The 25,619-nt window shown below is 36.1% G+C and overlaps 1 protein-coding gene across 1 annotated transcript in view; it reads right to left on the reverse strand.

The window, feature by feature from the left end:
* Nucleotides 1-14,266, reverse strand: part of LOC122801288 (vomeronasal type-2 receptor 26-like) — a 66,242-nt gene extending 51,976 nt beyond the window's left edge. Inside the window, exons 1-2 of the mRNA XM_044070836.1 lie at nt 14,189-14,266; nt 1,580-1,912 (exon numbers count right to left, since the gene is read on the reverse strand). Coding sequence (XP_043926771.1) covers nt 1,580-1,912; nt 14,189-14,266 — 411 coding nt within the window. The remainder of the gene's footprint in view (nt 1-1,579; nt 1,913-14,188) is intronic.
* Nucleotides 14,267-25,619: the final 11,353 nt, after the last annotated feature.

The raw sequence follows: 25,619 nt of genomic DNA on the forward strand, positions 1-25,619 counted from the left end.
AAGATATGCAATATGAACTCATTGTATTTATTTATTATTTTTGTTGACCAGGGGTTATAAGAACTGAGCTGTGGTAGCCCCTTTTCAGTGGAAGCCCAGTGAGAAAAACTCCAGTTACAAAACAAGCAGCATCATATAATAGAGAAAAGCTGAAAGTTATGATAATAACATACAATAAGTGAAAAGCAGCTATACTACAGTCAGACTACATTAAATACAATATAGAGTAATTACATATTATGTGACAAATCTGCATATACATTGAGCTTTCAAATGTCAAATTACAATTTTACATTTATGAGTAGAGGAAATAAGAGAGAGAGGAGGTGTGGGAGGTATGAGTAGAAAGCATTGAGAAGATGAGGACATGTAGGTGCTGTGCATAATTGTTTTGTCATAAGTTGTAGGGAAGTTGAGGAAATTGTATAAGGCAGAGAGTATGAGTTTGAATTGTACTGGAGGGAAAGATTATTGGGGTTAAGTTCAGACAACAGGAATGGCAGTAAGGGCAGAAGGATAGAAAAAAGTAGGAAACTTACATTGAAAAATGATATGATCTTTTTGATGTATATGGGGTAATGTGGATGTGTAGGGGCCAAGGTAGTCTAGCCTGAGAGGGTACAAGAGCATAGCCAAGTATGTTTAAAGTGTTGTTTTAGCAAGTGCTTGAATGTAGATAGGTTGTCTTGTTGTCTGATTGAGGTAGGAATAGAATTCCAGATTATGGAGACATACTTTTAGAGTATAAGGATATTACTTGATGTAGAATTTTACAGTCATTGATGTAAAATGTGACATTTCACAGTTATAATGTTTCCAGTTACTCCTTGAAACCTTATTTACTGTGCATTTGATGTATGGGAGAAAAAGTCCTAGACATCTATGGTTTAAAAAAGAAACAAAACAGGTGTTTGTAGCTACTGTCACATAAAATAAAATGTGTGGAAGAATTCTGTCTTCACTCTCGTAGCAAAAAAAAAAAAGTAAAAATGTAGCAACTATAGAACATTTGATCATACATTGCATGTATAAAGTAATTCAGTATTTGAACTTTTCCTTCAAAAAATAATCTTACCTGCCAAGGCTTAAAGTCATTAATGCTTATGCAAGTGAAATTTGAGAATGATGCACTTCTGAGTGTGCAGGAAAGCAGATCATGTAAGCCATGTGCCATTGCATACACTGCTTTATATGTATTGTAAGCATATCTGAAGTCAAAAAAATTACACTTAGATATGTCATAATAATCTAGCGTTTCTGCTCCAGTACAAGGATCGCATGTTTTGCTTATGTTGTTAGAATTCAAAAGATTATTATCAGTAGATAAACAACAAGCAAATGCTTCTTCCCAGAAGGACTTAATGTAAGTATCATTTTGCATTAAAGAAGGATGCAATGAATGAAGAAATGCACTAAATGCAGGAATTGAACCTTTATGAACCGCAGATCCTATGGTACCATTTAAGGTTTTCCTCAATTCATTTCTTGAGAAAACAGGGGAGATTATCCAACTGGTAGTTGCTATCCAGACCTTTCCTGCAATTTCTTGATTGCTCACTTCTTTAATTAATGGCATTACCTCCTGTCCGTTTGAATAAAGAACAATAACTGTAACAGAGGACTTTTTAATTATGCCAACAATATGTTGCATCTGTTTCTCTGACAGAGTTAATGAAATGACTAATGTGAAATCAACACAAACTCCACTACTGACGAGAAACTTCTTCAGGTTCTGGCTACCAAGGAGGCCGTAGTCATTGTCTGATGCTATAATCCCTATCCAAGTCCATCCAAAGTATATGATTAAATGACCAATGACAGAATACTGGAACTTGTCATTTGGCATTGTCCGCAGAAATGATGGGAACTGAAGCTTGTCACTTAGCATTCCAAGTGCTGCTCCAGGACTAATCTGTAATTAGAAACAGTGATCAATCTAAAAATTAATTTTGTAACAGCAATACCAGCATTTTCAAAACAAATGTAATGCTTTTAAGTAAAGACACTAATAACAACAGTACTAAATTAGACTCTGGTAATATTCTAATATAAATACAAAATTCCACTTGGTACCTTCAAATGTGGGCCCCCATTTCTGCACCTTTTGTGTGTTCATGAGCTGCAAAGATTTTTTCAAATGTCCCAGTACAGGTAAGAAATATAACAGCAAGTCAGAAGAGAACTGCAACAGTGAAAATATTGTTTATGGAGACCTATGCTCTAAGTGCCATTTCTTTTCTGGTATTGTGAAGACTATTTCTAAGTTTAAAGGGAGAATAGTCCAGCACATATCTAAAATTAGAAACAGACTAAGCAAGGATCCTTTTGCAAAGCACAGCACTGAATCCAAAGGTAATTCTTTTTTCCTCTTTGGTCATGGTCAGGGTAGGTGTGGTTAAGGGAAACTGTTATTCCACTCTGGAAAAGAAGATGCTGTAAGAACAAATTCACCTTAATGTCTATTACTCACCTGAATATAGTTCTGCTTGTTCAATTAAATGCATTCTTTAGCTTAAAAAAATGTGCCATAAATTATTTGACTAATGGTTATGACGTCATATTTGCTCCAGTCTTCACTTTTCTCAGGCATTTTTTATATTTTTATTTTTGTTTTATTTTTTTTATTTTTGATGGTTTGTGCTTGTAATATGCTCTTTTACAACATATACACATTTATTTGCATTTTTGTTTTCCACTTTTTTCAAGATATTTTTAACCTATATTTTTTAGCACATGGATGATTTATCAGATGTTCAGCTAATAGTGATCTAATAAAGCCCTATGGGAAAAATCACTTTTTTCTTTAACACATACATATTTTTTCATTTATATGATTGTTTTTTTTATATCTGTGATGTTTCTTTATATCACATATATTCTAAGATTACTGTAGTATGTGCTTTTACGTTTATTCATTTGCCTGTTGTCATTCACACACACAAACACACACACACACACACACACACACACACACACACACACACACACACACACACACACACACACACTTCTTTACTTCAGCTCTCCATTTTTTTTTGTCCTTTATCACTCTCTCTTCCTTTTTTTACAAGGGTCTTGTTGTCACCTTGGTGTTAACTTGCCTTTAATGAAGGGAGTTTAATTACACCTTGCTTTTGTCTGGAGACAGACTAGGACTTGATTATTGTTTCTGTATTGCTGTTTATTTGGACTTTGTTTTATTAGAATTTCTAATTTTAGTTTGAATTGTACTACTGGTATTTAGGCAGCTTATGATCCATTTAATTCCTTTTGGACTGAACTTGTTTTGTTTTTTATGGTTACCATTGACTGTAGCTTCAATACTGGCCCTTTTTATTAATTCATTTTTTAGAAAGGTTGTTTTGTTTTTTTACTGTTGAAGTGTTATTTGAAATGACTGGTCAATATTTGTACTCATGTCTGTGTCCAGATTCTGGACCTGAGACATATGCTTACAGTTTGGTTATAGGTGCATTGTTTTTCTATTTTATTTTCAGAAGACTTCTCTATTAGGATTGGTTATGTTCGTTTTTTGCCACCTGGTTTATCTGACTTGTACTGGATTCCCCTGTGGTTAGGGTATGTGACGGCTTATTTGTGTCAACATATGCATGTCATCTTTTTGTATCACTAGCATAGGAAATGTATCTCAATTGGTCTGAAGTTCACGGCTGATCTTGGTTTCTGGCCCTATCATTGTGACCTCTCTCTCTCTCTGAGGTTGTAAGGTGACTTTTGTTTTATCAGGTTTGCTTAAAATAGTAGGCTAGCTTATCATACTTTACTCTCTGATTTGGCTCATTTCTATGAATGAGTTAGTCAACCATGATTTATGATCCTTTGTTTTTATTAAGTATATATTTAGTTGTCTACAGGTGAAACTGTTATTGAAAAGTTGATCAAAGTCCAGTTGGTGGATGAAAGTGCTCTCTTTGCGATCAGTGCTGCATCTTGGTTAACAAATTCAATTGACTAAACAAATAAATCTATTGTTTATAAAATCTGACCAATCATTATCCAGCCTATAAAATGCCATGCAATCAAAATTCAGCCAGTCAATGGACCAGGGAAATAAGAATTTGTTAATCAGGGAAAAAAATCAGTAAGTTAAAAGATATTCACCAAAGCATCATTATTTTCATAGTACCAGATTCCAGAAGAAGTTTGTGCACAAATTACATTCTAAGCCTTCAGAAAAAGGAAGTGTGATAAAATCTGGTTGACAAAAATAACCATAAGTAGTTTTACAGATATAAACTAATGCCAATATGAAGTAAAACTAGTAGAGATTAGATAAATGACATAAATATAATCTTGTGTCTGTAGGACACTTCCCTCTCTAAATAAATTTTTCATAGATGTAGTCACATTGTAAATTATGTAAGCAAGTTATGCTAGTCATATATTTACTTCTATATTTCTACTAAAATTTTAGTATAATTGTAATGGAAAGCGCCATCTCAAAAACATACTGCACTGTAGCTGTTAGAAACCATTTATCTGAAGTGTATATTTATTTCTTCAAAGTACATCAATAAGTATTTACTGTCTGAAGAATATCAAGTTTTGGTACATGTATTTCTTCTAAAATACTAGTATAGTTACTACGGTGAAGCAATATCTGTAAAATGCACTGATGTGTGACTGTAATTTATTACTCATGAATTAGATTTGATCTGGCTTCTCTTAGGGCATCCTTGTTTTTAGATTTAAATGTAGAATTTCATGCCTTTAGGAGCTTATACACTTCACCAGATAGCCAGGGTTTCTGATTAGTGCACATGATGATACATTTGATGACTGTTATGTCATCAACACAGTCATTACAGATTCTGTATACTCCTCCAGGTCAATATGGTGGTTTTTTACAGCTGCATCTCTAAACACTGACCAGTTTGTACATTTGAAGCAGTCCTGTAGTGCCAAGACTGCTCCCTCAAAACATATCCTTACTTGTTTGGTTGTAGGTTTGCCCCTTTTCAGCAGTGGTGTGTATGCAGGAAGCAGCATGATGGCCAGATGGTCTAAGTTGCCCAGATGTGGATAAGGTACTTCTTTGTAGGTCACTTTTACATTTGTGTACACCTTATCCAGAGTGTTCACCCCTCTTGTTGCAAAGTTCACATGTTGATGATAATGTAGTAATATGGATTTCAAGTCAGCTTGATTGAAATCACCTGCAATTATATGGGCAAACTCAGGGTTCTTATTCTGGAGGTCATTTATTGACAGATACAGAATGTTCAATGTCATGGTGGTATTAGCACTGGGGGGGATGTAAACAGCTTTTATGCTCACTCCATCAAATTCCCTAGGAATGTAGAAGGGTCTGCATTTTAATGACATAAACTCAATAGTCTTTGAGCAGTGAGAGGTGATTATTTCAGTTTGTACACCGGCTGTTGTTGATATACACAAAAACACCCCCTCCACGAGATTTATCACAGAGACACTTATTTATGTCAGCAAGAATTAATGACATCCCCTCCACATACATTGTACTATCATTTATACTGGAGTTTAGCCAAGTTTCAGTGAACACAAGTAAACAAATATGTCTCACCTTAGATTGTGTGGAAAGATCCAATCTTAAATAGTTCATCTTGCTCTCCAGTGAGTGCAGATTTGCTAGCAGCTTGGACGGAAGTTCAGGCCTGTGTGGATTTCTTTTCAGTCTGCCCTTAATTCCTACTATAGAGCTTCTCTTTCTTGATCTTTCACATCTTATTCTTTTAGTATGCTTCCTATGTCCAGTTGTCAAATGGTTAGACAGGTTTGACAGGTTTCTGCAGTTTTTACCATGTTCTAGTAACATTCCAAGCTGCAGAAGTTTCTGGAGTGTGTTTTAGATTTTACAAGCTTCTTTGCTAGTAGTCTATCAAGCACGCAGCACAGTGAGATATGAGATCAGATTTTCAGAAGATTCACAGCATTGTAGTTAATCGTATTCTCATTTCTTGCTTTAAATCTTTTTTTTTTCTGTTGTTTCTGATTAAAAATAAGACAAATAGTGCACTTTTCTGTTAGGGTTGCCACCTTTTCAAATGCCCAAAGTGGGAGATTTTTGATACAAATGTCAGATTTTGCAGGCCAAAACATACCCAAGGCCAGTACAAAGGACAGAACTTCACTTTTTTGGCTAAATAAAAGCTAATTCTTGTAGCATTTTAGTTGCTTATTCTGTTTCTTATAACATTTAGGTGTTTCAGATACAGAATATCTGTTTTATGCAACTATTACATAAAATATAGGAAATTATTTTGCCCTACAATCTCAGGACATTTGCAAGTTTTGCAGGACACAACTGACCAAAGAGGGACTGTCCCTCACAAAGTGAGACAGGTGGTAACCCTATTTATGCAGGGATCCAAAGCAGCTGCTGCTACACAGGGTGCTGGCATTTTTTTTCTTTTTTTTATGTAAGAAAACAGAAACATCGAATCTGTTTCTTAGTATGTACATGATAAACAAGCTTAAACAAATAAACCCCAAGGGAATCAAAAACAATTATAGGGAAAACAGTCACTTTGCCTTCTTAATTATCAAGATGAACTAATTGTCAAAACAGCTAGATAATGGGTTAGAAAGGCATATACTGGACATATGAGCAGAGGTGCAGAAGCTGGTGAAGGCTGGGGAGGGTGAGAGGGGCACTTAGTGATCACAAACTTATAAATAAGGGCAGGGCATTTTGGTCAAAAGAGGTCATTATAGCACTGTACACTGCCATTATCAGATCAATCACACTGTACAGTGGTCCCTTTGGTATGTACTTCATCAATCATATGCATCAACTACAGTGACCTCAGAGGTTCTGTACAAAAGGAAACCAAGGTGTAACAAACCTGCCTTATGCAGACTGCCTTAAAGCCCTTCCGTCTACTCAGTCTTCTATGGATTGCTGATGGGTGATCTATGCCTGCCTTACAAGGCGTTCGCAAACCCCACAGTTATGCATCTTCTATTCATAAGTGAAAGAGTACTAGAAATACAAGGTCTAGGGACCTGAATTTTGTCTATGACTTAAACAGAACATGAAGGAGAGACAGATACGTCTCAGAGACTGCCCCTTCTGTGGAACAGGCTTCCCACCCATGTGAAGCTGAGTTCATCTATTACCTAGTTTAAATGCAATTAATCTGTTACCTAGTTTAAATGCAATCTAAAACAGTGGATAGGGAATAGGAAATGTACACCAGGTCTAGGTTCCATATGCCCTATGAACAAAGGTAGCTTATAAATGTAAGGCCCTTGATGTCCTATTTGGATACAGGAGATGATTATTATTTTGGGAAACTTGGGTAGGCTTAGAAAGGACACCCTGGATCATTACCCTTGTAACAATCTATAAATAAAGAGTACCAGGTTTGCTTTGTGTTAAGTGGAGTAAAGTCACTCTTTTACAACCCTATTAGTAGTTTGGCCATATATGCAAAAGCATTTCAATGGCACCAAAATGACAGATTTACCCCAATAACCCCTTCAGTAGTTTTGCCATGTCTGCAAAAGCACCTCACTGATACCAAAATTAAACATTTGCCTCATCTACCTATTTAGATCATGTCCATTTACACAGACACTTAAAATGACATGAAAGTTCAGCAACACATTCAGAATTCTGTCCATGTACATACAAGCACCTATGTTCATAGGTAGGTACTAGGCTATCTGCCCGAAGGCATTTATAAGCCTAGCCAGAATGTGTTGGCTTGCGCTGCCCCTTAGATTAGTTCCCTGTGCCTCTGTCCAGGAGAGCCAATGAAGTGATCCCCAGGGTAAACTTTCTGTTTCCCATCCATTCATCAAATCTTTTCTTGAAGAGTGTTAGCAAGGAGCTCTGCCTAATGTAGATTGGAATCTTGTTCCAAAGCATGGGAAGTCTCTGGGACAGGAATCTATCCCTCCAGCATGTCCTAGTTAGTGTTGTGGTAAGGTTTAGATCTCTAGAGTGTGTGACTCAAGAGGATATGATTTTCTTTAGGTGGAGCATGCCCGTCAATTCTAGGTTGGACATGGCCTTGTATGTCAGGCAGAAATCACCTCTGAGTAGGCAGTATGCAACCGAGTACAGCTGGAGTTTCTTCAGTCGAGCTGCATAGGGCATCTGTTTGAGGCCAGTGGTCCTCTTGGTGAGGTACTTCTCTGGTCTTTCCAGCTGTTGCAGGTGTCTTGTAAGGTACATCCCAAATGGGGCATTGTACTCTATGATGGGTCTGATGAGTGATGAGTAGAGGGGCACAATGACCTCTTTTGATCTGGATGCGAACCCGTTTGTGATTAGGTGGGTCATATAGAAGGATTTTCTAACCACTTTGGCAATGTGATTATCAAAGGAGAGATTACTATCTACTTGGGTCCTCATATCCCTTATTACATCTTTCGTATTCAGAGGACTACCACCTATGTGGTAGTCTGTGGGTACTTTATTTTTTTCTAAAGGGAATGACTATGCACTTTTTGGCATTTAGCCTAAGGCCATGATTTCGACACCAGGTATCTGTCTCAGTGAGACCCTTTTGGAGGATATCTGTGTCAGCCAGGAGTCAATTATAGCCCCTAGTTTGTAGTCGTCTGCGAACTTGGTCAGCCATAGTCCTCCTGTGCTTTCCTGTACCTCTGAGACGTATATGCCGAACAGCAGGGGTCCCAGGGCTGAGCCCTGGGGAACGCCACTTGTAACTGGCTTAGAGTCAGACCTAGATACCACAACTCTCACCATGTGGGTTCTGTCTGTGAGCCAGTTGGCAAGCCATCTTGTGATGTAGGGGTTTATGTTCAGACTGGTGAGCTTGTCTATAATACCAGAATGGGGAATGGTGTTGAAGGCCTTTGCGAGGTCTAGGTAGGCTGTGTGTACCACCTTTCCCTTGCCTGTAGCCTTGGTAACTGTCTAAAAGAAGTCCACCAGGTTTAGGAGGCATGATCTGCCCTTAACAAAGCCGAACTGGGTAGGGTCCAGTATTTGGCGGTTCCCAATTTCTCTGTTAATGAGTTCCATGATGATGTGCTCCATAGCCATGCAGACCAAGCTTGTCAGGCTTATAGGGCAATAGTTCCTGGGGTCTGTTGTGGCTCCACCTTTGTGGAGTGGAATTACCATTGCTGTGTGCCTCTCTATGGGTACGTAGCCTGTGGAGAGGCTGAGTTTGAACAGTGTGTTTAGGTGAGGGGTTAGTTTGTCTTTGAGCTCATGTAGGACGCAGCCTGGGACACCGTCCAGTCCCATTGATGCTGTGTTTTTGGCTTTAGACAGAGCTGTCTTAACTTGAGCATATGTGATTTCAGGGGCTCTACATTCTTCTGGTATGGTTATGGGCTCTTTTGGGGATGAGGAGGGGTGAAGTTTGCACTGAACCTGTCTGCCAGGATGTTGGCGATATCGGTCAGTTCAGTGTATTTTGTGCCATTCTGCACTAACTCAGAGCCAATCTGAGCATTGCCACATAGATTCTTGACATAGCTAAAGAATGCTTTGTAGTTATCTTTGGAGTCCTTGGCAATTTTTCTTTTGAAGCTCGCGTTGGATGATTTTATGAGGGATCGTAGTTTCTTGCTGATACTGATCAAGGATGTCTTCCCTTTTTGGGATTTTACTCTTTTCTGTACTAGCTTCCTCCTTTTATTGTATAGTTTATGGCAGGGGTCCACCAGACTAGTTTCCTTTTCTTGGAGGAGTGAGTCTTGGTTTTGCTTGGGATAGCATGATCCATGCATTCTTGTAGGTGCCCGTAGAATGCATTAGTAAAGGATTTTGCAGCTTGGACAGTGTTATCCTTTAGCATTGGGGCTTTGAAACTTTCCACCTTTGTCTTAAGTAATGTGAAGTTTGTTTTTGAAAAGTTTTTCATGGTGGTTTCCTTGTCCGGGGTTGGGGGCAGAATGTGGATATCCAGTGATTTCTTTATGGTCAGATCTAACCAGCGAGGGGTTGACCTCCGGTGTGGAACACCGGTCGCCGATGATGGTGATGACCAGGTCCAATATGTCACCTCTGGTGGGAGTGTTGACCAGTTGATCCAGGGCATTTGAGTTTATAAATTCTAGGAAATGTTGGGTAAGGGAGTTAGTACTTGAGTAGTTCTCCCAGTTAATGTTTGGGTATTTGAAATCACCCAATGTTAGGGTGTTTGGTAGGACCTTTATGTTTCCCAGTGTTTCCAGAAACACGGAATGGGGGTCCTAAGACATGGTGGGTGATCTGTAGCAAGCTACAATTTGAATTGCAGTTTTGCCCATTGTTAGCTGCATGTGGATGATCTCTGAAGCATCGTACTATGCCACTCACCTAGAGGTGTGGGAATTCTTGATAAATATGGATACACCCCCACCTTTTGTATTTCATTCCGGGTTCTGTGTTCGAAATGTGTGGTATGAGTTGTAGCCTGGTAGTGCTGGAGTGCTCTCTGAAGCCTTAAACTAGGTTTCTGTTATTGCACATATATTGATTTTCTCCATACTGAGGAGTGTCTCGAGTGTGTGCATTTTGAGATTTAGACTTCTGGCAGTGAGTAGCATTACCCTCAGTTTTTTGTTACTTGTGCTATTTACGGTGGTGGGTTTGTCTTTTCAGCCTTGCCTAAAAAAAGCACTATGGGGGTGGCAAAAGCCTTGGCCAGTATTCAAAAGCCTAAGGGTGACAGGTGCAAGCCATCTCTAGCAAAGCAGCGTAGCTTGTCGAGCATGTAATCCCAGGCAGACAGACACTGGATCCCCTTTGAATGACACCAGAAACTTAGCCAATTGTTGAAATTGGTAATTATTTCTTTATACCATAGTATCATTCTTGGTGAGGGCAGGAGGCTACTCAGGGTCAGGGTCATACTGGCCTGAGCTACGTGATCAGAGAGCTCTTCCATGTCTCTTTTCATGTAGTCCAAGGAGGTACGGCTCAGGTCATTCACACCAACATGGACAATGACAGAGTCATATTTGTACTTGTTCTGGTGTGACCTGAGTGCTTGTGTTATGTGGCGGATCCTGGCAACCAACAGGCAGCTAACAGTAACTTCATGGAAACAAAGTGAAATCACTTCCCCCAGTGATCCCTTCAGTGGCATCTCCATGTATGCACAAACCCAAAAAAGAAACATTTACCCTAGTGACCTCTTAATTAGTACTAACATTTCCAAAAGCACTTCATTGACACCAAGATGAAAGAATTACCCCGATGACCCCATCAGTAGCTTATCCATGTATGCACCAAGCACTTCACTGACATGAAAACAGAACATTTCCCTCTATGACCGATTTGGTAGTTGGTCCATTTACACAGATATTTAAATGACATCAAAATAAAACATTTTCCCCCAACAACCCCTTCAGAAGTATGTCCATGTATGCACAAGAATTTCATTGACATAAAAATGAATCATTTCTCTCAGTGATCCCTTTAGTAGTTGGTCCATGCATGCACAAACAGCACAAAAGAACAATTTTTCCCAATAACATCTTCATTAACATGAATTTGTAAGAAAAAGCACTTCACTGACACTCAAATGAACACTAGGCCAAGTATGTAAAACCACTTCACTGACAAACAAAAATGAATAGTTTACACCAATTACCCATTCAGTAATTTGTCCATTTATGTACAAGTACTTCCCTGACATTGAAATTAATCATTTTGCCCAGTGATCTCTTCAGTGGTATGTCCAAGTATGCACAAATACCAAAATGAAACACTTCCCTTAATGACTCCATTATTGTGAACATGTATGCAAAAGCACTTCACAGACATTAATATAAAACGCTTCCCTCAACAACCCATTTGGTAGATTGTCCTGTTACACAACTAAATGAAACTTTTCCCCCAAGGCCTCTTCAGCAGCTTGCCCGTGTATGTAGAATCAGTTCACTGACATTAAAAGGAGCCATTTCCTCCAGTGATTTCTTTAGGGATATCTCCATGTATGCAGAAACACAAAAATACTCCCCCCATCTTCCCTGTCTATGAATGCAAATAGACTTAACTGACACCTAAATTACATACTTCTCCCACTGACCCCTTCTTTAGTATGTCCATATATGTGCAAGCACTTCACGACCATGAAAAGCAAAATAAAAAGTATCCCCAACGGCATTTCCTGTTTTCCCAGGGATGCACAAGCACTCAAAATGACACCAAAATGAAAACTTTACCCAGAGGCCCCTCCAGTAGTTAGCCCATGTATGCACAATCACTCCATTGACACCAAAATGAATTATATCCCCTGACAACCTTTCCAGTCATTTTCCCAAGTTATACAAGCACTCAAGACATGTCAGTGCAATCACTCAATTGATATCAAAATTAAAGCTCCCCAGTGACCCTTCAAGTAGTTTTTCCATGTATGCTGAAGCACTCAAATCACACCAACATGAAACCTTTCCCCTGATGATTTCAGTAGTATCTTCACATATTTTAAATCATTTCACCATACTCCATCCCCTTTAAAAGAAAAAAATGTACTTTAGAAGGGACGCCGGACCAAAATGTCAAGTACAAATTAGAAACAGTTGAGAGGTACGCTCAGCATTACTGATAAACCGTTATGTACTGGTCTAATTCTCCTAAGAAGCAAATCTCTCAAGTGCACCTCATTGTGATGAAAACACATGCTTTCCACTCCTTGATCATTGATCTGTAAGTCTTAGCTAGGCTAGTACAAAACAACTCTCCTCAAAACAATGAAGTTAAAAAAGGTTCCTGCACTACACAACATATCTCAAGAGTAAGCATTAACACCCCCCCCCCCCAGCTTTAAACTGAATACTGTTTTGCTCAAGGTAAGGCCACACGTGCTTACTTACTTGCTTGAATTTTTTCAACAGAATGCAAATACAGTCAGCTTACATCAATCGGTGGGAGGGAAATTGAGGAAAACTAGTGCTTGAATATAGACGTCCTGACATCAGCATCTTACAAACAGAGGCAAGGGTTACCATGGCGACAGAGCTGGTTTTCAAAAGCGAAAGCAAAACAGTACGGTAAGGCACTGTACCATTTCAGGAAAACAGTTGGGTTAACATTTATTTAACACTGCAATGCTCGTGGTGTGTACTGGGATCGTGAAATAGGGAGGATTTCTGAAACGTATCTTGTTGTGTTCCTTTAAAGGAGAAGACACTTACACTGCAGATTGAAGACTTTCTTTGTTGTTGTTGTTTAACAATTAAGACAAAAGAAGCAACCTGCAGCTGTAAAAGTGTGTGTGGGGGGTGCTCATTACTGTAGGCATCTTTCTTAGATATATTAAATGCACATGCCCCTGTTAGAACCATCAGAGTAAAATCCAACTATGCCCCCGGGCTAAGCAGAGACACTAGGGCCCTTTTGAAAACTAGACATGAAGCCTGGGAACTATGGCATAAGACTAACACAGTTTCTAAGCAACAGTATCAAGAACTTAGAAATAAGGCAAAAAAAAAACAAATAAAACAGGATAAAAAAATTTCTATCATAACATTCAAAACACACATAAAAAAAGCCCTCAAAAATTCTGGCCAGCTATAAACTCAGGCCTTCACCCAGGCAAATCTACTACACCAACGCCAAACATCCACAACAATTCCGATAGCATAGCTACCATTTTTAACAAACATTTTACTGAATCTCTAATTGCCCTTTCCAAACAGCAAACTCCTACTCCTGATACCAAACCAGTGAAGTCTACAACTAGCAATGCCTCATTCTCTTTCTCCCCAGTTCCTACAGCCACTATAAAAAAACTGCTAAAGAAACTAAAACCTACACTTGCCATGGATAACTTACCCAGTGAATACCTCAAAATTGCAGCTGAATCTATAGCTTTCCCAGTATCAGTCCCTATAAATAGATCCATTCTCGAAAACAAGGTCCCTCAGCTGTGGAAAATTTCCCATGTAATCCCACTTCATAAAGGGGGATCTTTCACAGAGCTGACAAACTATCGGCCAATTGCTATTCTTTCACCTATTTCTAAGATACTAGAAAGGTGTATTCATCTCCAGGTCATGAAATTCTTACTAACAAATAACCTGCTCACAAACACTCAGCATGGGTTTCGCCCATCACATAGTACCACTACAGCTCTCTTATCTTTCACTAACACTGTAAACCATCACAGGAATAACAACGTTGCATCTGCCATCTTTCTAGACTTATCAAAAGCTTTTGATATGGTGTCTCATTCCAAACTACTAGATGTGCTAATTGAACTATCCTTCTCACCGTCTGCCACAGCATGGTTTCATAAGTATTTATCTGGCCTTCAACAATCTGCTCTATGGCAGGGCGACCTATCTCCATGCCTTCCTTTATCCATTGGTGTCTCCCAAGGATCTATCTCTGGCCCTCTTACAATACTGTGATCTCCCTGACAACCAATACACAGCTTCTTGGAGAAGATAGACAATCCCCTAAAATTTGACTTGCATGTCTCCCTAACTATAAAACAAGTCCATAAGAAACTTGGAAGTCTATACAAGAACAAAAGGTTCCTGACCACAATGGCTCTCCACTCTGCTATATGTCTCTCCAATTTTAACTACTCTAAGGAAAACTAACTTATCTAAGATAGAAGCATGTTATAATAAAATTACTAAATTTGCATCTGACTGCCCATATAGAACACATCATTATACAGCTTTAGGGATACTAGACTGGTTTGAACTTCCCAACATTATTCTTTATAACCAAGTCTCTCTAACTCACAAAATTGTAACACAACCATCTAGAACCCCTGCACTACAAAATCTCATCCTTCCATACAGTTCCAGCAGACAACTTCGCTCTAACAACAAGAACTTACTCACTGTCTCCAAGGCCAACAACACTGCAGGGGAATCTTTACTTTCCAACTATATATCTCGTATATGGAACTCACTTCATAACTCCATTCTCTCAATCTCATCCACTAACCACTTTAAGCCATCACTTAAAGCTTATCTAAAAAATAAGTGGCTATGTTCCTGCACTAACCCCTCATGAGTGATCTGATACATCCCAGTATACCCAAAACATATCCAACTTCTCCCCCGGTCTTTAATCCTTTGTTCCTACAGACCTCTCTTAACCTTATATCTTGACATAAGTCATACCTACAAATAGTACTAGCTATGTTCAAAGCCTAGGTTTTGTTGTCAAGATGTAACAAATTTGTATGTTCTTATGTATACTACATTTTGTTTATTTTATACTTTTTGGTTATTGTAACGTATGCATGAAAATTTACTGATACTCATGGAGCTTTTTTTCCCCGGGCCTCCTCTGAAAAAGGACCTGTGTCCAGACAGACTTTCCTGGTAAACAAATGTTAAAATAAATAAATAAAATAAATAAATAAATCTACCTGTTGTCTCCACACCTCAGTGACCATCTGACAAAGATCCTCAGCATCCCTCTGATGCAGTGGTGGTAAATCTGCTTTTCAGTCCTGTAGATTACTGTGCAATGTCAATGCTGCCTCGCAATCTAGTTCCATGTATTGATAATCATGAAGTTCTGTGGTCTGGCTCCTAGGTGATGCTCCATTCCAGTGTAGATGGTTACCATCTGGGTTGTCTCATCCTCAGTACAGTCGGGCACCCAGACACACTGAAGCATTGTGAAAGTAGCCCTTTCAATGGTAATGTTGATAAAATTGACAGATCACAATTCAATAAATTGTTTGCTGAGAACCCACTCATTTCACGGGTAGCAATGGTCTGATCTGTAAATCTATCAAAATTACAATTTAAAAGTGGTGCTCATGGGCTGGTATCAGGTAAGTTAAAGATGATAGGCATTTGCTATATATGGCCCCATCTAATGACACCTATTGGGTATTTGCAGGTTGCACCTTCTAGTCACACCAAGCTATTGGTTAATGTGTCAGATTTTGAGAACTTATGCAGAAGTGTGCAAATGAAATTCCAAAACCTTGAATTTTAATGAACATCTATGGCACAAATACTTTTTTTACAAGACATCCTTATGCACTCTTTCATCCTTCACTCTCCTTTCCTCTCACCTATAACATCCATCATTAACCTACACTGTTTTTTTCTTTCTATTTCCCCCATATATTTTTTTTACTTATCTTTTCTGGTGTTTTTTCTCTTTTCTCAGTCTATCAACCTGAATCTCAGCTGATTTTCAATAACCCATATACTATAATGAATACTCCTTTTATTTTCCTCATATTTGTAAACTTTTCAAATTGTTTTCTTTGTAACTTTGTATAACTATAGCTTCATAAATTCTGTAGTATAAAATATTATCACAAGATTTCATCATAGTGCATTGCTTTTGTAAAATTATTTTATGAAGCATTATATAATGCTTCTTTCTTTTACACAGTTACCATTCACGAATATGTATTGTTTTAGAACTCTCAACAAGTGTAATACTTAATTGTAAATCATATTTTTACTGGAGTTTTTCTCACTGGGCCTCCACTAAAGAAAGGTATTTTCATGTCCAACTGGACTAACCTAATAAACAAATGCCAATCAATAAATAACTAGTTTGTATAATAGATTTTTCACCAAAACAGGTTTACATCATTTCAGCAATTATTGACCACTAATCTAGGAAAATTATTTGCTGGACAGAGAGGGCACACATTTTAAGGTAGTAGCACCATAGTTATGGTTGCTAACTTAGCCTCATGTAGTTGCTTTTATGACTCATTGTCAAATAATTGATTAACAATAGATTGAATAAAAAGTCTGGACAATTGCCCTTTTTGTGAGTAAATTAACCTATCCCATTTGGGTAGAGATTGGTGTTACCCACCCCATAACTAACAAGTATATATTACCCCTAATGAGAATAACTAGGATCATACCATAGATATTTAAAGGGATAAAGCATTTAGGAGCTGCCACCCTCTATTAGTAGTACAGGGGGCAGTTCTGGGGTAAATATTCTATGTCCAATCCACAGATCCAAGTTGTATTCAAATTTGGACAGGAATTAACTTTTTTATGCAGATGGGGAGTCTATTCCAGAGCAGCAGAATCCTCTGTGAGATATACCTGTCTCTCCATGACATTCTACCGATGCTGTAGAAGAGGTTTAGATCCCTAAACTGACTATTTCTGATGCCATTTGACTTGCTGTTGTGCAGTATATTCCTCAGTATTGTGTCAGAGGATGCCTTATATACCAGACACAGGTTACCTATTAGCAGTCTGTAGGATACCAAATATATTGATGAGGCTTTGAGTCGGTACATGTAGGACATGTTGTTTAGGCCTTGTATCCTTTTTAGTAAGATATTTCTGTGTACATTCCAATTTTTGCATGTGTCTGGAGAGATACTTGCTAAAGGGGGCATTACATTCAGTGATTGCCTAGTGAAGGCTGAGTAAAGGGGGGGGGTGATGACATCTCTAGATCTTGACACAATGCCTTTGTTTATAATCTGTGCAATATAGAAGGCCTTTCTTACAACAATAGACACATATTGTTCAATAGTTAGGTCACAGTCCACATAAGTCCCCAAATACCGAACAACTGAGGCAACTCTTATCTTCATATTGTTCATGTGGTGATTTCCTGAGGTAGATAACTTCCCATATAGCACAATAACGCATTTTTAGCATTTAGTTTTAGTCCATGACTTTGGTACCAGTTATTTATTTAGGACAGACCTTCCTGTATGATGGCTAAGTTATTCAGGGATTCAATGACTGTTCCTAGCTTGCAGTCATCTGCAAACTTAGTCAGACAAAGTGTATGGTATTGACTTTGACTTCAGAAAATTAAATGCCAAACAGGAGAGGTTCCAGTATGGAACCCTAAGGGACTCCACTAGTGACTGATCTCTTTTTGAGGTAACAACCCCTATTCGTACTTCCTACATCCTATCTGTGAGTGAGTTGGCAATCCAGTGAGTGACACTGGAATTTACTCCCAGTATATTTAGCTTTTTTAATATACCTGAGTGGACAATTGTGGAAAAAGAATTTGGCTAGTTTGAGGTATGTGGTGTATACCATTTTGCCTTCATCCATTGTTTTAGTGACCTTTTGAAAAAAAAATCCACCAAGTTGGATGAACATGAGCTGCCCTTGATTATTCCAAACCTAGATGGATCCAGTGTTTGGAGGTTACCTACATCTTGATTTATTTGTTCCTTGATAAATCTTTCCATGACATTGCATATGAAGTTTCTCAGGCTTATGGACCTTATTTTTTAGCTGTAGCATTCCTAGTACCAACCAACAATCCTACATATTTAAAATAATTATTTTACCAAATGGTAAAGAATGATTTCCTTATGAATTTAAATTATTAGAATTTACATCTAAAATATGAGGTTTAGAAACATTAATTCTGATGCTACTGAATTTGCCTATTTTTTTAAAGAAGAGTCTTAAGTAATCAAAATTAAAAGTAGGACATTTAGATTAATTAAATAATATAAATATAACCAGCAAGTAAAACTATAGTAGCTAAATATTTAAATCTATAAATAAATATGTTAAGAATTCTTTAATTTTAAATGATGAGTTTTAACACAATAAAAATTTAAAGAGATAAAGTTTAACTTTGACAAGTCCCAGAAAACAGCACATATTAAGAAAACTACTTCCCATGTAAATTATAAGTGGCACAGTGCTGCAGTGGTTATTGTTGTTACTTCACACAAGAGTTTCTCCAGTTTGATTCTTGCATGGGGTGCCTTCTGTCTGGAGTCTGCATGTTATTCCTCTGTTTGTGTGGGTTTCCTCTGGGTGCTCCAGTTTTCTTCCACATTCCCAAAACATGCTTCAGTTGAATTGGACCCTCTAAATTGGTTCTAAGTGTGAGTGTGTGTGTACCTTCTGTGGAAGGTTGGACACCGGGTTGGCAACTTGACATCATAAAAAACTCTACTGCCATTCATTCTGTAGACCAATGATCAGCTGTGGTGACCTCTAACAAGAGCAGCTGAAAGAAGATTTCCCACCTAAATTATACCATAAGAACTTTTACATAAATGTTGAACTGTATTTGCTTAGGAAATTTTATTTTTTATAAAACTTTACATGTAAAATCTTAATTTGTTTTATGAAAACTCATTTAATATCCATTGCAATCAATGTTAAACAGCATATGTAAGAGATTTATATATGGTACATTTCTGGCAAAGTCCTTAGATTGCTTATTAGATCTGAGCCTGCATTGATTTTGATGCATAATCATTGATAATAAAGATTTTATAATGTTATATCATGAAAATGCATAGTATTCATAATTGCCATTTAACTATGAGATTGATCTATAATTGGAAGTGATTTATGGATCTTTAAATGACTGTAGAACCTCTAATCCCTTTTCAGAATATATACTAGCTCTTTCTATAATTTCTTAAAGATAAATTGCAAATATCTTATAAACAATAACCTTATATCAGTCAGCAAATATCTAATTCACTTAGAAGACAGTTCATAGCAAAAGCGTTGTTATTTCTGCATAAGTTGCCTTATCACGTTCTTGAAAAGTAGATAAGATATTTAATCCATCTTTATGTAAAGCGTGTAAAGACAAAGTGGATTTTATCAATAGAATCATCTAATACTTCACATGAATATTACAGTTATTATGAATTTCATTACTGTTATTAGCATACAGATTGAAGTGTTTTATTAGCGTAAACATTTTTATGTGGTTATAGATACATTAATAATGATAACTGTATTTTTAAACTATGTAATTTACCTACTCTGGCATGACTTTTCAATGTATTTATCCTACCTCCTTAAGTGTATAATTTAAGTTTATATTTTAATTTGACATGTAACTGTTTATGGGGCATTTGTTTACTATCAATATCATATCTAGAACGTTTTGTTTTAGTCAATTGTTGTAAACAAATATTATACTCAGTATACCTACATTTCTTGCAATCATAAAATCATGCACAATACTCAGCATTTAAATCATATGTGTTAGAATTAACAAATAAGATAGCTTCAGTCTGTATGGCTAGAGCAGAAATCCTCCCAAGACTGTTTAATAATGTTAAGGAATTAGAATAATGTGAAAAAAATTGAACAGAAGACTTCAATGTGTTTTGTATAGCTTCCATGCTAATAAACTGATAATTAAGAAGTCAACTTAATTCTCTTTGGTTTAGAAACTATAATAAAGTAGTTTTTAAAGTCTAACAAATATCAATCAAATTGTGTAATTAAAAATATTATCATGACATCAAGTTCTTATCTTATAGAATATGCCATTACTGAGTTAAATTTCTTTTCTGAGGTTATACTAGACAGCAGGTTACGAATGCTTGATACCAGTGCTGTAATATATAAGGAGAATTTATCAAAAATAATTTAAAGTTATTTGTAAAAGGTATTAAAGTAACTTGCCAAAATAATTTCTTCCTTATGTTTATCTAAAGCTTTCAACAACAATCTTAGATATTTTGGAAGAGAAGTTGGGATGTAAGTATACAGAAATAATGTAATAAGGCAAAGTTAATGTGGTAAATTAATACTTATTAAAGTGTACTCAAACTTAATAATTTATTTAATATAAAATGTATAACAGCAACTCTTTTTTTTCTTTAATGAAGAGTATGAAAATAAAGAACATGTTTATAATTTGATGCCACCAGATAGGGAATTGATTTTTTTAAGCGGAATAATGTCTTACCTATTATATCTTTTTAAATTTTTCAATAATTTATTTAACATAAAATGTATAACAGCAACTCTTCTTTTCTTTAATGAAGAGCATGAAAATAAAGAACATGTTTATAATTTGATGCCACCAGATGGGGAATTTAATTTTTTTTGAGCGGAATAATATCTTACCTATTATATCTTTTTAAATTTTGCAAAAATCTGCTTCTTTTAATTGGATTGCATATGCCATTAATACTCCAAGAAATAAATTACAGTAACTTCCTTATTGCTCCATTTAAAATTTGGGCAAATTTACATAAAAGTGGGAAACAAATCTCTTGGCTTGTGGTTAAGGTAAAATTATATACATTATTCTAAGTAGGTCCTAGAGAGCTAAACTGTACATAGCAAAGGTGATAAGTGCATTACAAATATATATACACACTCATCTTCCAATGTCTTTGTGGCACAATGCCAACTTGACAGAAACTCTAACATAAAGAGGGAAGGACAGGAAGTAAAGATAAAGAAAGTAAAGAAATACTACTGCCCATAAGATAGCAAACGTTTAATAAAAACTCTAAAGAATCCTCGCAAGTATTTTCTGTAATGAAAGGAAATAAAAGTTGATGACCAATGCTAAAATCTAAACATTCCATGTCACAAAACCAAAGCCTCAAAAATAGTAACTTTTCTTACGAAGTTCAACAGTTAATGAAAGGAAAAATATAAAAAAGTACTTAATGAAATAGTTATTTGAGACATATTAAATTGCCTGTATTTAGTGCACATAAAATACTTGTTACTAATGTAAATAATAAATGTGTATGACATATAATGTTATAATAAGTAAATCCATGAAAGCCAAATAACCTCAAAATACATATAATGTGATAGTGAAATATGTAAAGAAATTCTAAGTTTTAAACATAAGCAAATACAGTGTCAAAGTATGATGCCAGACACTTTAACATAGAGATCAAACTGGTGGAATCCATGCAACATTGCTAAATATAAAGTTCTGTGTAGGATCTGCTGAGACAAATTTTAACAGAAGAAAAAGAAAGAACTTTTAAAAATGAATCCATGACATACATTTTATGAAATTCACTGAAAATCTTTTGAAATAGCTACTAGTTAATAACAGCAGACTTTTAATCTGCAAGTTTGCTTAAATAAGCTAAAATAAGATGTCTTCAAGATGAGAAAATAAATATGAATAATTAATTGGAATGTTATGGTTAATAAACAATTTTGAATACATAATATCAGCAAAGTATTCAAATCATTTCAATAATTTAATGTAAGGGTTTCCAAACAGGATTTATATAATTCAGTTAGTTAGGTTTTCTTCTGAAAGTATGATTTGAGTTTAAAGACTGAGTCAACAGTGTACCCATAGTAAAATAAATAAAACAGAAACCTCACCAAGATACTTGTTGACAATAAAATAAAATAAAATAACAGTAGTCACAGATGCAGAGAAGATCAAACACTTAATGAAGACCAACAGAAATAATCATATACATTCAAACAGTTTTAAAACATAGTTAACATACAGTTCTGTATCCTATTAATATTGTGTAAATGTATTTTGTTTTTAGATATGTAATCCACTTCCGCTGTCCAGTCCTGTTTAGCTGTGACAACTGAAACATATTATTTGTTGTCATAAAAATTTAACTGATATACTAGAAGAGCAAGCTATACATAGAAACATGTTAAGATTTCACCACCTTTTTAGATGCACTATGAGGACAAATAAAAGAAAACATAATGATTTTAGATTTTAACTTTTTAACATAAGGAGAATCTTACGTTTTCATCAATGATATTGGAATTACAATTGTTAAATATAATTATGTGGCTTTTATTTAAAAAAAGTAATTTCACTTCTTAGTGTGTGTGTGTGTGTAACTAGAATTGCACTTGTTTTAATAGAAGTGAACTGAGAAACAAGAGACATTTGAGGTTCTTCAGTTATAGCATCTTCATTATGTCCTTGTAAAGAATTTCAGAGAGCCAACTATGCAAAAATGTTGATACATTATTATTTTCTATATTCCCAAGCATATCAAAGATATGTTGGTGTTTTGTTATCTCCTAAACCTATTTTCATACATATCTAGTTTTAATAATAGTTCATTATTTTATTTGGTCAATAATTCAATTTGTGATTCATGCTCCATTTCTCTGCCATCCATGTGTGACACAACATTTCAGATGTAGAAGCTTTTTAGTCTAAATATTGCTATTAACATTAATTTTAAAATCCAGTTAAAACATTACTCAGTCTATTGAAACTATATTGATCATTTAAAAACTCTCCTGAAAAATTACCAACTCTCCTTAATGCATGCAGAGAAGATAAACGTGTGTTAATGTTACATATTTCTTCTGAGATGCTACTTTCAACTGTCAAGTGGACTACAAAAAGATAATCTAATAAGAAAGTTTCAGCAACAGTATTAACATTATTTTTTGTCATTCACTGTCCTGCCACGATATGCTGTTCAGCCTTTGAATTCTGGAAAACTGTTCATTTTTGATATTATCTCCTTCCGCTATCTTTTCATTTCAGATGAAAGTACTCAATATCCCTTTGTGATTTCCAGTAATACTTCTGTAGCAGCAACTGTATCATTACTTCCTGACACTAATGATCAAAGACATGGAAGTTGCACATCTATTTGTATTGTTAATTATACAACTAAATATATTTCTGTAAATATCATTAAGAATGCACTTACAGATAAATTGCCTGTTGTAATGCAAAAACATATGCTTGCACATTAAAACTGTTCTAACAACATATGTCTAGGTTGTATAGTTTTCAAGATATACAAATTTTGTAAAAGTTTAGAAAACATAACTTTTTGTGCTAAAAGACTATGAATGCACTGACTGTTATCACCTTAAATAATACTTCTTACTGATAACTTAAGTTTTAATAGCTTTTATTGTTCACAAAATATTTATATTTGTTCATTTTATGCTTTTTAAATTATTTCTCAGAAAATGCTCTGGAATGCAAAAAATGTGTAGGCTGCTACAGCTGTGACATTCCCTGCACATAGGTGTTAATGAGTTAACATTTTTTTTTCAGAAGAACAAGCATATGTAGCTTCATTATTTCTTACCCTTTTGCATCAGATTTTAAGGGCATCATCTATGGGCAGCCACCTCATGAAGAAATATAACTGCCATTTTGCAATTCTGTAAGAAACTGTCATTTTACAAGCTGACTCTGGAAATAACATTCTCATAAAGACTTCCACAGTCACAGGTATAGAGTTTATGAAGGGAGACTCAAAGTATTTAGAAAACGTGAAGTGAACATATATTTTTTTTAAAAAGTGAAGATGCTGGTGTTTATTATATTAGTAAAAATAAAAGCTGGATTTCCAACATTTTATATGACACTTAAGCTTATCTTTCAACTTCAATGTCACCCTTTTATAAAATGTTCACTCTAAATATTCAAAATACCAGCTATGATGTTCTGCTTCCTAAACTATGGAATGTGCTGCTGTAAAATTCTTTTCAAGAATGTAATTTAATAAGCAGGCAGTGAAATAAAACATTTAGATAAAAATGTGTATGAGTTATGGGTATATATTTTTTGTTGTGTTTTAATATTAACATAAAGATCAGGAAGGTTAGGAAAATAGTGCTTTAGTCCATTTAACTGATCAACAAGGTTAACTATGTTTCATGTTGTCTTCTTAACTTCTTGTTATTTAGCTAACCTAGAGATGGGGTCAGGGTTAACCCCCTCTTTCAATAGATCTGCTTTACTTTAAAAAAAAAATCCATAATGAGCAGGAGCTCTCATGGAATATATAAATGTCAGCATACTTTTCTATGTGCTGACAAAGCCCTAATACATGTTTTATGTCAGTTGTTAAAACAGAAGTATATCCCTAGTTTGTGCTGCATTCATAAACATAAATTTGCACTGATTTCTGGACAACTTCTAACTGTATTTGAAGTAGATATTATATACATTTCGATTTATCCTTATAATACAGGACCACTGTTTCTCAGATTATGGAAAACAATTCAGAAGCCCACTATAAGTCAACCCTCTGCCACAGTCCCTGAATTCATTATACACTGTGCCATGAACCATTTTAGCTGACAGTGCAGGGATAAAGAGGGCTACTGCAATTCAAGAAAAGTAAGGGGCTGGATTAATTGACAGCCAACCAAAATATAGGTATCATATTGACGGTATGGCATACCACCAGCACAATAGCATCCTATTTGGTATTCATTAAACAGCTTTGACACAATGTGTCCAGCCACCAAACACAAATAAATGGCAGAATATTCCAATGAAAGCATACAGAACTGAAGTACATGCTAATTAACCAAACCAACATGGTGAAGCTATTCACAGAGCTGTAAAGCAATTGTACAGTCTGCATACCAAAACTCATTGAATACAGGCATGATTGCACTTAGGGAAAGGGGTGTCTGCTGCTATTATTATGCTGTATGTGCAGCAGGCTTTAAATCAGGGTGCTGCTGCTGCTGCCAGACCTCAAGAAAAATGACATTTAGACCCCGTTTGACTTATCATAGGTTCATAGGTTCATACTAGGCTATCTGCCCTAGGGCATTTATAAGCCTAGCCAGAGTGTGTTTGGCTTTCGCCACCCATTTTAAATGAATTTTGCTATGCCCTTTTTCGAGGTTAGTATACTGTGCCTCTGTCTAACAGTGACACAGAAGTGATACTCGGGGTAAACCTATGATCTCCCATCCACTCATCAAGATTCCTCTTGAAGAGAGTCAATGAGGGACTCTGCCTAACCTGGACTGGGATTTTATTCCAGAGTGAAGGGAGCCTCTGGGTTATGAATCTGTCCATCCAGCATATCCTATTTATTTCAGTGCTGAGGTTCAAGTCTCTCGAGCGCGTAGCTTGATGTGATTTGGATTTTCTCAGGTGCAGCATGTCCATTAATTCCGGGTTGGACATGGCTTTATACGTCAGGCACAGATCGCCTCTGAACAGGCGGTATGCCACTGAGTAGAGCTGGAGTTTCTTT

This window comes from Protopterus annectens, chromosome 4.part1, assembly GCF_019279795.1.
Source record: "Protopterus annectens isolate FY-2018-M chromosome 4.part1, PAN1.0, whole genome shotgun sequence".
NCBI classification, from domain to species: Eukaryota; Metazoa; Chordata; order Ceratodontiformes; family Protopteridae; genus Protopterus; species Protopterus annectens.